General features: G+C 36.0%; 1 protein-coding gene across 2 annotated transcripts; it reads left to right on the plus strand.

Annotated features, from left to right (window-relative positions):
• Positions 1-38: 38 nt before the first annotated feature.
• Positions 39-13435, plus strand: cpne3 (copine III). Of its 2 annotated transcripts, XM_081352570.1 has the most exons (17): positions 39-287; positions 2056-2210; positions 2297-2476; positions 2575-2649; positions 3942-4013; positions 4093-4173; positions 5278-5367; positions 8061-8159; positions 8249-8335; positions 8435-8494; positions 9318-9451; positions 9550-9604; positions 9681-9732; positions 9828-9961; positions 10040-10276; positions 11566-11680; positions 12465-13435. In XM_081352570.1, the coding sequence occupies exons 2-16, from the start codon at positions 2061-2063 to the stop codon at positions 11674-11676; spliced, it is 1617 nt and encodes a 538-aa protein (XP_081208696.1). In that variant the 5' UTR covers positions 39-287; positions 2056-2060; the 3' UTR covers positions 11677-11680; positions 12465-13435. The 2 variants fall into 2 exon arrangements, with proteins under 2 accessions (XP_081208696.1, XP_081208697.1); XM_081352571.1 differs by lacking the exon at positions 11566-11680 and having other exon boundaries at positions 87-287.
• Positions 13436-14699: the final 1264 nt, after the last annotated feature.

Genomic DNA, 14699 nt, shown 5'->3' on the forward strand with positions numbered 1-14699 from the left:
CCTTTGTGGGGAGACACTCCCACTGACTGGCTGTCACAGTCGTTTCCTACTCTACCGCGCATGCGCAGTATTGCCAGCGGGGCGGCTCAGGCTCAACGGTCCCACTCCCTCAAGTACAGATCAAAACAGTCGCTTTACATTAGGGTCTGGGGACTCGGCTGTTTTAACTATAGCTGCTACATTTATAACAGCCAGCCTCACATCATCGAGACACAAGGAAAGAGAAACCAGACTAAACCAAAAACTATTAACTTTCCTTGTCAGACACCAACTACTAACTACCCGAGGTAAGCTATTCAGACTATTTTCATGGCTTGAAATCGAGATCCTCACTGTACAGAATTGTAGTGAAAGCAATTATTTCCGTAGCAACATGAGTATTGCACAATGTAAGATGATGACGTCATTGTAAACATAAATGTGTCTCTAGCTGATCCATATCTATACCGTATGTGTCAAATGCAAAATCAGAACGGCTTTAATAGTATGTAGCCCAACGTTACATGAATTTAGTTTAATATTGATAGATCAGTAACTTAGTAACTTTTTATATTTGTTTTATTATCTGGCACCTTTTTATTTATTCATGCTCTTTGTATTGTGAATTTGTTTCTGCATAACTGTTTAACTTTATTTAAAAAATATATTTTATTTTATTTTTAGTTAAGCTATAGTTAATTTAGTAGGCATACACTTAATTAAAATCAGCAAATAGCTGAAATAAAATACATTTGTATATTTTATTTCAGTTAACGTTTATTTTATTTCAAGTAACAATTCTTTTAATGTTTTTGGTTTCAGTTTTAGTTTCAGTTAACTATAATAACCCTGATCACGTACCAGTTATTTTTTACATGCCCAAAGCTATTTGTGAGAAGTACCTTGGAGTTCATTTAGGCTACATACCATTAACATTAACAATTTAGTATAAGAAAACATGTTATATTGCCATCTGGTACCCTAGTTTACTATAAGGATAAATAACTTTTATCACTTACTGAGCATCTATTAAAACAAGTGTTCGAAATCTATGATCTGTTGTGAGATCTGACATGAGATGACTGTGATATTAAGTCAAATTTTCCATTCAAGAGCCTCCATTGTTCCTCTCATGCTTAAGGTTTCTGTTCAAATTACTGTAGTAGCCTACAGATCACTCTGCTCAACTCCACACACCCACACACACACCTGTCAATCACTGCAGAGGTCTAAATTACTCACGCTACTATTCACACTTAAATAAGATTATACACTAAATATAACTATACACAATACAAAGTAAACAGCTTAAACACATACATAAACTTCGGCTTTATTATTATATGTTATAATTACATGTATTTGCTTAAATTCATGTGTGATGGGTCAGTTTTCCTTGTCCGGACATCACTTTTGGGTTTTGGCGTATATACTGTAAATGTGCTAATTTAAATAAGATACATTGTGGTTATGTGGTTACCACAATAAGTATGGTTATGTCATGTGTGACTAGTAATGTTAGAGTACAAATGAGATGTTATGACCTGAATCAAAGTACGCTATGACTTTAATTGAGCAGAGAGAATGCAAACCACCATTATCAGTTCAAATGAAACATTTATTTACATCGAAACAAAACTAGAAACACTGAATAAATCCTTTATTGATTCTAAACTATATTCACATTGTCGTTCTTTAGCTGCAGAACCAGTTGGATTCAAACAGAATGTGTTCTGACAAGTCAGACCATTCGAACAAATAAGTAGCGTGGGAAACTAAAACCTTGCTTACAACTCAAGCTATTATAGTGTTTATATAGTGTTTCAGTTCATTATCCAACCCCTGTACATGTCTAGGTGCTAAAAACTAGCCTTAAAAAATTAAGTAGGCCTAAATGATATATGACCTTATCATACACATTGCTGCTTGGCCTATTTAAGTAGTGGTTATATAGGCCACATCATGTTATTGAGCACGAAGGGAAATACAGAAACCACTGGATTGTTCCTATTCCTAATTATGACTATTTGCCAGTTTTGTGGCTTAAAAATCCTCTTTTATCACAAATGATTTCAGTTCCCATGGCAAGTTCAGCAAGTCCAATGGCAACTCAGTGTGTGTCCAAGGTGGAGCTGACGATCTCCTGTGAAAACCTGCTGGACATGGATGTGGGGTCCAAATCCGACCCGCTGTGTGTCCTGCTCAATGCATCTGGAAACCAGTGGTTTGAAGTCAGTCGACTTGTTGTGCAAATCGTTCAAATGTCTGTCTATGTGAAAATGAATATTTAAAAACAGAACGTGTTTTTGTTTCGTAGGTCGATAGAACTGAGAGGGTTAAGAACTGCCTCTGCCCAAAATTTGCCAAGAAGTTTGTCGTTGATTACTACTTTGAGATCGTTCAGAAACTCAGATTTGCAGTTTATGATATTGACAATAAAACCATCGATTTAAGTGATGACGACTTCCTGGGCGAGTTTGAGTGCTCGTTGGGTCAGGTAAGACAGTTGAGTATATAACAAAGCATCCATGTTTTAATTATTTTTTTAAATATTATCTAATATGTTTTTTCCCCCTTTTTTCAATTTCTGTACAGATTGTTTCCAGTAGCAAGCTGACGAGACCTTTGGTGCTGAAGAACAAAAAACCTGCAGGAAAGGGAACAATTACGGTGAATATTCATGATATTTAACACCATATTCATATCTACTAGCCTGGGAAAACCCGTTTTTTTGCTCTGCATGTAGTCAAAGAGCCCATTCAAGCTCATTTCTAATCCGTCCAAATCGCGGCACCAATCAGAAACGTTGGGGCGGGCTTTACACGATGACGATCGCTCTGATTGGTTTTAGGTCTATCCAATTGCGCCCAGAGAGCGACGTCCGTTGGTGAAGCGCACCAACTTTTAAATGCATTATTATATTCAAATTGCAAACACATGAGGACAGTCTCCATGAAAGACCCACTGGCAGATGAACGTATTACTACATTTCTCTCCGAAACGGTAGGAAATTAAATTAGATTTAATAGAGGATTTTAACTGTGACAAGATGATTGACAGGGCAGTTTACGTGACAGGATGCACGCAACAGATCTGTCCGATAAAGATGACGAAGTAGTATGTCCCAAAGCTTGCCTACTTTTTTGCTACACATTCAAAAGTAAAAACCTTTTCTTCACAAAAAGAGTACATACTTTTATGGCATAGTGTAACTTAGGCGAATTGGGACGCAGCATCTGGCTTTACACGATGACGATCGCTCTGATTGGTTTTAGGTCTATCCAATTGCGCTAAGAGGCATTTGAGCGACGTCCGTTGGTGACGCCCCTTTGGAAATGAGTTATTAATGAAGCTTTGCCAGACCATAACTCAGTTACTACTGAGAATGGTCTGGTTTTAACAAGTTCACATGAATATGTAAGGAATAATTGGTGATAGATAAAAAAGTATGGGGTTGGTAAGATTGGTTGGTAAGTCTCTTCTGCTCACCAAGGCTGCATTTCAATTTTTTTTTAGTAAAAACAGTAATATTGTGAAATATTATTACAATAACTATGTTTTCTATTTTAATATATTTTAAAAATGTAGTTTATTCCTGTGATGCAAAGCTGAATTTTCAGCATCATTACTCCAGTCTCACACGATCCTTCACAAATCATTCTAATATGCTGATTTTTCTGCTCAAGAAACATTTTAAATGTTAATGTTAAATCCATGATACAGTTTTTCAGGATTCTTTGATGAATTGAAAGTTCAAAAGAAATCAAGCTTAGCGTTAGTTCTGGCACAGAACCAAACTAAGAACCGAACCAGACCGCCAGTCCAAACTGTATGCCTCTTTCGATTAATTTAATGCTTCCTTGATGAACAAAAGTTGTGCTGACCTTTTGAATGGTACTGTATATATTTGTCCATATGATCACCATTGCCGTGTTGTAACAGCAAATATTTAATCACATTAGATCAGTGCAGAGGAAATCAAGGACAACAGAGTTGTGAATTTTGAGGTGGAGGCCAGAAAATTGGACAAAAAGGTAAGACGTGAGTTTGTGAATTCTCTTTACTTTTAAATGGTAAAATGCATTCGATGTTTAAATGTGGAATTTGCTGCAGGATTTCCTTGGAAAATCAGACCCGTACCTGGAATTTTACAGGCAGACGGAAACAGGCTGGCAGCTTGCTCACAGAACTGAGGTGCATTGTGTGTTGTGTGTTTGTATGTAGATGTACACAAACTTACAGGGGTCCTATTATGCTTTTTTACATGTTCAACTTTCTTTAGTGTGTAATGTTGCTCGCGAAAGAAAAGGGACGAGGCCTGGTCGGGTTATTAGTCTGTTGAAACTCGCAATTATGGTTAGAGCGTGACATTTCCAAAACACACACGCTAAAAGAGGTTAACCAATCACAACACACTGGTCCAGTCGACTAATCAGAGCACATTGTGGTTTTCGGACGGAGGCTTTATAGAGACAGGAACTAAAGAGGGTTGCGTTTCCCATACAACAGCGTAACTCGCTGCTTAACTACCATAGTACGATGCATCATTGAAGAAATCAGCTAGCTAGTCTTGACTGTTTCCTGAAACCGCATTGTCGCAAATTTGCCGTTCAACCACGTTGGATAATGATGTCATGCACGTGGTGGAGTAATAACTTCTTTTAATAAATCAGTTTGAGATCATTTGTTTTTTGCTAAATTACGGTGATTTAAGGACTAATTCCTAAATTTTGGTTTATTTCCAGATTCTTACATACTAGAACATGTACGCACATGCACACGCTTAAAAAAACGGTGCTTTAAATCTCTTGACAAACTAAAAGACGTAAATAAAATTTGTATGTATTCGAAATGAAATGTATAGATTGCACTGAATGTTAGCTTGCTTATTTTGTTCAAGATAAGGATTTAAGTCCACATGCAACCAAGAAACAATGCTTCTAACCACAGGTCGAGAGCTGTCGTTACAACCACACAAATTTTGTGATGCTGCTTGCAAATGTTCATTGGACTCGTTGAACTATGCTGATTGTGACAGAATTTGCGACCATAGTTGGCTAACGATGCTTTGGGGAAACCCCAGAGCGTTACTGACAGACTGGGAAGAGAGGTGCTGCAACAATGTCAAATATCTGAAAAAGAATGTGTTTTTGAACATTCAAGCATGAAAACCTATTCTAGTAGACCACAAAAACAAATAACAAGACTTTGAAAGAGGCATAATAGGTCCACTTTAAAGTTTCTGAATGGTTGTTGTTAATGTTTATTGTAAATGTTAATGGTTATCTTTTATACCAGGTGGTGAAGTATAACTTGAATCCTTGCTGGAGGCCTTTTAAAGTCCCTCTACGGTCTCTTTGTGCAGGGGACATGGAGAAACCAATCAAGGTAGAGTCTGTGTTTATTGGTCCTTGTGAAAATGTATTATAATGTTAAAAAGCCCCCCTGTGCTAACACAAGTGTCATATGAAATGCTTGCCTCTTAGATTAACATTTTGTAATTGTTCTGGCTTAATTGTACAGGCTATGCAACTCTGGCTTTGCTTTGGCTTGTCAGACAGAGGGTTTTTGGTGGCTTACAATCAGTGACTTTTTTATTTTTCTTGCAAAAGCATCTTAATGGGAAACTCACTCTCAGCATACAAGAAGGTATTTTTCATCAGAATGTCTGGTCATAAATGTGTGTGTCGCTGAATAGCTGCTAGTGTGTCTTTCATAGATCAGTAGAAGGGAGCTATTCTGTCAAACTGTTGTTTCCTGAATGAGGTCATTTCATGTGTGAACTCTTTAACTACTAAGGTCATTCTCAGGAAACAATGGCATTTGTATCGGAAAATTTTGAAATCCTAAAATCCTTCAATTTTCATTTGAAAGGTTAATGCTAAACTTAAAGTAACAAAACCAATGAAAGCTATGTTTCTGCCATGGAATAAAAAAGGTAATTGCAACTTTTTTTATAGTCAAAATCGTGAGATATGAAGTCACAATTACGAGTTATAAAGTCAGAATTGCAAGATGTAAACTCACAATTATGTTTTATCTCGCAATTTTGAGTTTTATATCTCAGAACGGAGGGAAAAAAAAGTCAGAATTACGAAAAACAACTTGCAGTTATGAGAAAAAGTCAGAATTACCTTTTTTTATTTTTTTATTCCCTGGTGGAAACAAGCCGTCCATAATACCCAAATGGTTCAAATAAGATGAAATATGAATAAAGGTGAATTAATAGGACTGAAGTGAAGTGAAGTGAAGGCCAAGTATTGCAAGTTGCAACCCATTCTCGGAATTTGTCCTCTGCGTTTAACCCATCCAAGTTAGTGCACACACATTAGGAGCAGTGAGTATTGAACACACACACACACTGCAAACCATGGACACACAGTATTTAGAATCGAACCCGCAACCTTCGAGTTACAAGTCCGACTCTCTAACCATTAGGCCACAACTGCCCCAAAGGTAAAATAATGGACAGAAAGTGGAGGGACAAAAACAATTTTTATGGATATGTATAAGGCATTTAAAAAAAGTACATAAACAAAGAATATGCTGACTAAAAAAAAACTACTTTACCAGATAAACATGTTGTTCCCATTAACATACTGTAGGAATGTATATACTATTCCGGTGGAAACTATACACTGCAAATACTTTCAGTCTCTAACTCTCCCCACACACACTCAAAGTCACCCATAGTCTCTCTCCCCCACATATATATTGAAGAACATTATGATTCACAAAATACAATGATTACAAATGATTATGAATGTATATAAAAAGTAATAATACAGATACATAATACCAATGATTATGAATATTAACAAAAAGTAATAATAATACTAAAAATAATTATTAGTCTTTTAATGTTATATTTGCATTACACATTAACAGTTACTGTAAATTCAAATTCAAATGATATAACTGTTCACAATACTGTTAATTACTGTATATCAGTAGTAAGTCATGGAGTACAAATGATGCAATTTCCTCAGAAAGACTCGCTGTTCTAGAAAAGGTTTCAGAGAATGTTCTTTTTTCTAATCTTATGTGGACAACAGTGGAGATGGCAGGTTGCCCATGTTGAACATCTTTCATACATTTCCTCACTTAGGCCCTGTTTACACCTGGTATTAGTTTTGGTCGATCAGATCACAAGTGGACGAGGGCGAGATATCGACTTCAAACCAAATTTGGGTCTTCGGCCGACAAAGTTTAAATCCTGTCTGGCTATGGCGTTACCCATAATGTTTCCGCGTCAGGTCACTAGGCGGAGAGAAAACGATCTTTTGTGGCTGTTTGACCACATGACCGTTTTCACTACAAAAGCAATCCGGTTGAATGCATTTTCGCATACAGTGGTCGAAAGTGGACAAGCTCAAAACGTTTTAAACCCCATCTACACCTGTAATTGTGACCCTGTATCACAAAACCAGTCACAAGTAGCATGGGTATTTTTGTGGCAAAAGCCAACAATACATTGTATGGGTCAAAATTATCGATTTTTCTTTTATGCCAAAAATCATTAGGATATCTTCATGTTCCATGAAGATATTTTGTACATTTTCTACCGTAAATATATAAAACATTTATTTTCGTGAGTGAATGCAGCACAATCGCGAACATAAATGGACAAGTTTAAAGGCGATTTTCTCAATGTTTCGATTTTTTTTCACCCTCAGATTCCAGATTTTCAGATAGTTTTATCTCGGCCAAGTATTGTCCTATCCTAACAGACCATACATCAATGGAAAGCTTATTTATTGCGCTTTCAGATTATGTATAAATCTCAATTTCAGAAAACTGACCCATGTGACTGGTTTTGTGGTCCAGGGTCACATTTAGCGTCGTCTTAATACCAGGTTTAAACAGGGTCTTCAAACTAACCTGTTTGGTGTGCTGTTTTCCTGGTGTCTAACTAGTTTTTGAATGAAGAGAAGAGAGTGACCCATAGATCTGTGCTTATCTATGGTTCTTCATTTAGTGGGCTTTTTTTGCATGACCTCTTTCAATTCCATTCTCTTTTATTCTCCAATATCATTCACCTAAGATCACTTCATGCTGTATTTTTCAACCCCCTTGTTTAGGTTGAATGTTACGATTACGACAACGATGGATCTCATGATTTGATTGGGATTTTTGAGACCACTATGAAGCGTCTTCAAACGGCCTCCCGCAGCGCTCCGGTAGAATTATCCTGAACACACTTTTGAGTTCCGTACCTGATGAATGTGTGAAGGTTTCTGAACTAAAGCAGCTGATTTGTCTCCTGCAGGCCGAGTTTGACTGTATAAACAGTAAGAAGAAACAGAAGAAGAAGAATTATAAGAATTCTGGAGTTGTGAGCGTGAAAGTTTGTCAGGTACAGTGACATTTAAGCATACTCGTCTGATTTCATTTTAAACATTCCTCACATTACATTATGGAAAACGCTTCTGGACATGGTTGTTTGCTGTCTCAGATTACCAGGGAATACACCTTTCTAGACTACATCATGGGAGGCTGCCAGATAAATTTCACTGTAAGTTCTACATTCAACTTCAATTATACAGAAAGTCTAACTTTTCAATTAACATCTGTGTGTTGCTTTATTTTCACATAAAATGTGATAAATTTATTTTCCAATTAAAATTGTATTATAATTTTTATTTTTATATATATATATATATATATATATATATATATATATATATATATATATATATTATATATATTATATATATATATATATATATATTATATATATATATACACAAACACACACACACACACACACACACACACACACATATATATATATATATACATATACACACATTTATGAACAGACAGCATGTATTTCATCGGAGCAATGTTTTATAATACACATAAAAAGTATTTAAAATTTATTATCAAAACAGTAATAGTACTAATTAATAAATAAAATAAAAGTTATATTTAGAATATGAGTAATATATAATTATTTATGTATTATTTCATTACTTCATTTATTTTACATGCATACATATTTGCATTTAATTGTATTTGTTGACAAAGCATATATTTCGTATATCATAAAATATCGTATATCGTATTGAATAAATTAAATAAATATAAATATTATAAAAAACAATATAAATTATAAAAACAGTACTAATATTAAATAAATTAAATAAAAGAAACATTATATATTTAAATATAAATACTTTTTTATTTGTTATTTATTTTATTTGTGATGTATAAAAAGACGTTTTTGCAAAGACTTATCTTTGTTTGTACTAGATCTTTATGAATTCTGTTCCTTCATGTTGGAGCGAGGTTACTCATGTCATACCCATGTGGTTCACATCTTCCATCTCCTCCAGGTGGGCGTGGACTTCACAGGGTCAAATGGTGACCCCAGGTTACCTGAATCTTTACATTTCATCAGTCCTCAGGGTGTGAATGAATATCTCTCAGCCATCTGGTCAGTTGGCCTTGTGGTCCAGGACTATGACAGGTACAAGGGCGCCTGTTACATTTTTTAATTCATCATACATTAAAATAATATAAAAAAAACAACAACATATGCCTCATGCTTTTTTTCATATCCTATAGTGACAAAATGTTTCCTGCTTTTGGATTTGGCGCCCAGATTCCTCCTACATGGCAGGTAAATGAAAGTACATCTGCTGTTATTACTGTGACAAACTCCCAGAAGCCTCAGTTTAGTATTGTTTTTTCCCTAGGTGTCGCATGAGTTTCCTCTCAACTTCAATCCTGCAAATCCATTCTGTGCAGGTATGTTACAGTGACAATATCAGTTTTCCACCCTATGGAGCACCAAGAAAGTGATTCACATAAGAAGAAATGGTGTGTGTAATCTGTTCCCGTAGGTGTGGAGGGAGTGGTGGAGGCCTACAGGATGTGCCTTCCTCAGGTCAAACTTTACGGACCTACTAACTTTGCTCCTATTATCAACCACGTGGCTCGTTTCGCACAGCAGGCTTTACAGCAGAAGACTGCGTCGGTGAGGTTCAATCCAAACTCAAACATGTGATCCACTGTTTTTTTATGTCTCTCTGATTCCGCCCCCTTTCTGTTTCAGCAATACTACGTCCTGCTGATCATCACGGATGGAGTGATCACAGACATGGATCAGACGCGCGGGGCCATAGTCGCCGCCTCACGCCTGCCCATGTCGATCATCATCGTGGGCGTAGGCAAAGCCGACTTCGGAGACATGGAGATTCTGGACGGAGATGACGGACGTCTGAGGTCTATCACGGGAGAACCGGCTGTGCGTGACATCGTGCAGTTTGTGCCCTTCAGAAAGTTCCAGAACGTGAGTGGAAAACTGGTTTGAGGAGTTTTGTACACAAACTATTTTGGGCTAGCATTTGCTTTCGCTTTTTTTCTTTTGGGGTCAAACTCATGCAGCTTTTGGTGTTTTCAATTATTTTTCAGATCTACACTACCATTCAGAGGTTTGGGGGCAGTAAGATGCTCTTATGCTCACCAAGCCTGCATTTATTTGATCAAAATTCAGTGAAACAGTATTATTGCGAAAGATGATTGCAGTATAAAATAACTGTTTTCTATTTGATTATATTTAAAAATGTAATCGATTCCTGTGATGCAAAGCTGAATTTTTAGCATCATTACTTTTAGTCTTCAGGGTCACATGATCCTTCAGAAATCATTCTAATTTGCTGATTTTTCTGCTCAAGAAACATTTATTATTTAGAATTTCTGAAACAGTTTTTTTTGTAACATTAAATGTCTTTTGGCTGCTTTTGATTAATTTTATGCATCCGTGCGAAATTAAATTTTGTTTATTTATTTTAAATCTTACTGGTTCCAAACATTTTTGTATGTTAAACGGAAGTGTACATTATTGTGTTTTGGCTGCATAGGATTTTTTTTTTAATTTTTGAAGAAAAAAATTAAGAACTAATTGGAGTATTATTTCATCTTTCGCAGTGAATTTTCATATGATATAAACATGGGGATATATGTTTATTTCCAACATTTTATTTGCATATTCATGGTGGCCATAATTAGGCAAGAAATATATCAATTCAGGTTCTAGATTAAATCCTTGATTCAACAATTATGGGTTCTTAATGATTCATGTTTGGGAAAAAATTGCCAAGTGATTCGATAATTTCAACTAAATAAATATGAAATAGTTCTTGTAAAAGGTATGTATTTTAAAAGTAGCATAAATGCATTGTATATTTAATAACAGCAGAAACACACAAAAGATGTGGTAACATTTCATTTATTAATTATTTTTATAAAATACTACTGTATCATTTATTTAAAAGATATGAACAAGCAAAAATGTTGCACTGTATCCCTTTAATTGATTGGCTTATAAAAGTCATTAGTTTAGGAATTAGACTGCATTTATTGGTGTTCTGTCCAAATCGGTGGATAATGTGTGTGTGCGAAGACCATTAATGGAACCAACCGTCTTTCATAAATCTTTATGCCAGTTGACACTGAGCAGAGCAGAACAACACAAACTTTATTCATAATGTTTTAGTCCCATAATATAGCATGCAAGTCCCTATAGCATGTAATGGCTTGTAGCGTCTCACCTGTGCCTTTGTGTCCATTTCATTTCAGGCCTCAAGGGAAATGCTTGCCCAATGTGTACTTGCAGAATTACCACAACAAGTCACATCCTACTTCAGCTATATAAACCTGCCTCCTCCACACGAGCCAAAAAACTCATAGACATGTAGGGCTCTCTTCTTTATTTGCACCTGACCTCTGCCATGCACCTGTCTGTCTGAATGTTTTTAATGCACACTAGCGCTCCTCAAAGCATTCGGCTGTCAGACAGGATGTTGTTTTTTCTCAAACTCATCTGTGTTATTGAAAGTAGCCATCGTTGTTGCAGGATTAGTGGTCAAGGATGCCATATTTGCCCTAAAACGGCATCACAAACTGAGGCAAAGGAAGGGCGTTGAATGATAATGAAATGCAAGGCATGATGAATTTATGCTGCATTCATGTCGTATCACAATTCTGAAACTGTTTGTACTCGTGTAAACTCGTTGTACTCGCCAGCTAGCCAACCACCCGACAGCTCACGTCTGTCGGGTGGTTGGCTAGCTGGCTAGCTTTCATTTTGTTAGCAATGTTAACATTAAACTATACTTTGGTTTTGGTACCTAAATCTATAACTATTAAAAAGCATTTTTGTTAATCGAAGTAAAGTAACATCCATTACCATGCCAAACCGGTTAATTTCAACATGACATGACTGCAGCATAAGGTTTATGTTGTCTCCCCTGTCTTGACCATACTCTGCCGGTGTGCGAAGACCATTAACGGAACCAAGCGCCTTTCCGCAGCATAAAGTCTATGTTTTCTGTCCCTGTCTTATAACCATCTCAAACCATACTCTGCTGCTCATAGAGGAAATACGATGACTAATGTTTTCTCCTCTCTCTCTCTCTCTCTCTCTCTCTCTCTCTCTCTCTCTCTCTCTCTCTCTCTCTCTCTCTCTCTCTCTGTAGTCTCCTAAAGAGGAGCTCGCTAAGTGTGTTCTGGCAGAGGTTCCTGGTCAGGTCGTCACCTTTTTTAACATGATGAAGCTAATACCTCCGAACTCAAACACTCCAGTGGACGCTCCAAATGAGCCGACACAGAACTGAAGGTCCCGTTGCCTACAACTAAACATCATCATCACCATAATGTCAATCTAACTTTAGGCTTTCTTGAAGAGATTTACCACTTGGTTTGAAAATCAGTTTTAAATTAGTTTACTTTTTTTTTACAAAATCATTGTATATTTATTTACATGTTTTCATGTGCCAAATGATCTTGAAATGGCCTATTATTTTTGTTTTGTGTTTTATTTCCAGTAATTCCTGCTAACTTCTTACAAAATTACAGTCAGCATTATTACATCTTTAAATTTTCATGTCATTATCATATACTTGTCATCATATTTTTTTATATCTGTGTATGATTTCTTAATCAGTGCCTTGCAAAACTATTTTTTTATATATTATGCATAATATCATATTGATCATGTAATGTGCCTGATCATTTAAGTTGCAGTGCCTATACAAAAAAACAAAAACAAAATGATTTTGTTTAATGGAGATCATATGGCAGCTTACATGCCATGTTTGACTGTTGACCAGAATGCGCTTAAAACTAAAGACACTGAGTAATGGTGCTCAAATCTCAATCTGCATGTACAGACAAAAGTCATAGAAATACTGACAAATACTGATTGTCATATGCCTAAGTATAACACAAATAAATAGGCCTATAGCTGCGGGATCTAGGCCAACCAGAAATGTAGAGCTGACAGCCTGATGCCATAAAATATCCATGATGGAGAATATGTCATAACGTATACAAAAAACAATGAAAGGCTTGAACAGTAATACTTGATACTCTCTAAGCATGCTTGGACACACACGTGCACACACAAATAGTTGTACATATAGATATTTGAAATAAATGATAGGTAACTAAATGCGTATTGCAAATCTCCTTTGTATAACAGCATTTTCAGGTTTCACATTAATCATTGTGGCAGAATTGTCAAAACTGAGCTTAGTACAAATTAAGTGATAAACTCTGACAAAATATGATTGTTATAATAGTAATTGTTATACAAGTGATTTTATAATGTCTAAATATGAATGCAAAAGCACCTGTGAAAAAACTATTAATATGTAGAATTACCAGCAGATGGCAGCAATCATTGGCTCACTTTCATTTTAAAAGTGTTGGTTTCCACCGGTAATCAAACACACACACACACACACACACACACACACACACACACACACACACACACACACACAAATGTTTTTTCAATTGGGATATGTCATTGTGGAAATATCTTTTAATAGTCTATAAGCATTTCACATGTCTTTATAAACTATTATTCAGATTTTATTCAGAAACCTAGGACTACACACACACACATTATGTTGTAGATACAGACATTTGAAATATATGATGGGTAACAAAATGTTTACTGCAAGTCTCCTTCAGGATTCACATTACTCAATATGGCACAATTGTCAATACTAATACTTTAGTAGTAAACCTTGACAAAATGAGACTTGTAATGTTATTATAATGATTTAATAAAGTTTAAATATAATTTCAAATGAAAAGGCCCTTGAAATAAACTATTTTAGTGAGCAAAATGAGCCAATTGCCATCTGGTGGTTTAATGGCAATTTAAGGGAGTATGCCAATATAATCATATAGGAACATTGTAATGTTCACGTTTTAAACTGTTATAGAGGCACATTTAGCCCGATCTGCCTGAAATTTTGCATGCTTGTTTAGAGTCATATGTCACATGTAATTACTTATTTTCAAGAAGATCTGAGCATTCCCTGAAGATATATAGGCTTTCAGGGACATTTTGTCAAAGACACATTTTAAAATGACCCTGTTATAGCCATCCAAATGCAAAAGTTCTTGATCTAGATCAGGGGTACCCAACCCTGCTCCTGCCGATCGACTGTCCTGCACAGTTTATCTCCAACCCTAATCAAACGCACCTGAAGCAACTAATTAATGTCTTTGGGATTGCTTGAAAATTAAAGGCAGGTGTGTTTGATTAGGGTTGGAGATAAACTGTGCAGTACAGTCGATCGGCAGGAGCAGGGTTGGGCACCCCTGATCTAGAGAGTCCAGAGAATTGTACTGCATTGGTTTTATTCAGATTGAGCAAAAAACCTAGGACTAGTTCGTAAAAGTAGGTTTTTAACATA

The sequence above is a fragment of the Scardinius erythrophthalmus genome (assembly GCF_964197995.2).
Source record: "Scardinius erythrophthalmus genome assembly, chromosome: 22".
Taxonomy (NCBI): Eukaryota; Metazoa; Chordata; class Actinopteri; order Cypriniformes; family Leuciscidae; genus Scardinius; species Scardinius erythrophthalmus.

Bases quoted from the DNA above. Each gene is read 5' to 3' on its own strand.
- cpne3 (XM_081352571.1), top strand. From the start codon at position 2,061: ATGGCAAGTTCAGCAAGTCCAATGGCAACTCAGTGTGTGTCCAAGGTG. The intron at 2,477-2,574 runs GTAAGACAGTTG...ATTTCTGTACAG, and splicing joins TTGAGTGCTCGTTGGGTCAG to ATTGTTTCCAGTAGCAAGCT. The intron at 8,336-8,434 runs GTACAGTGACAT...TTGCTGTCTCAG, and splicing joins TGAGCGTGAAAGTTTGTCAG to ATTACCAGGGAATACACCTT.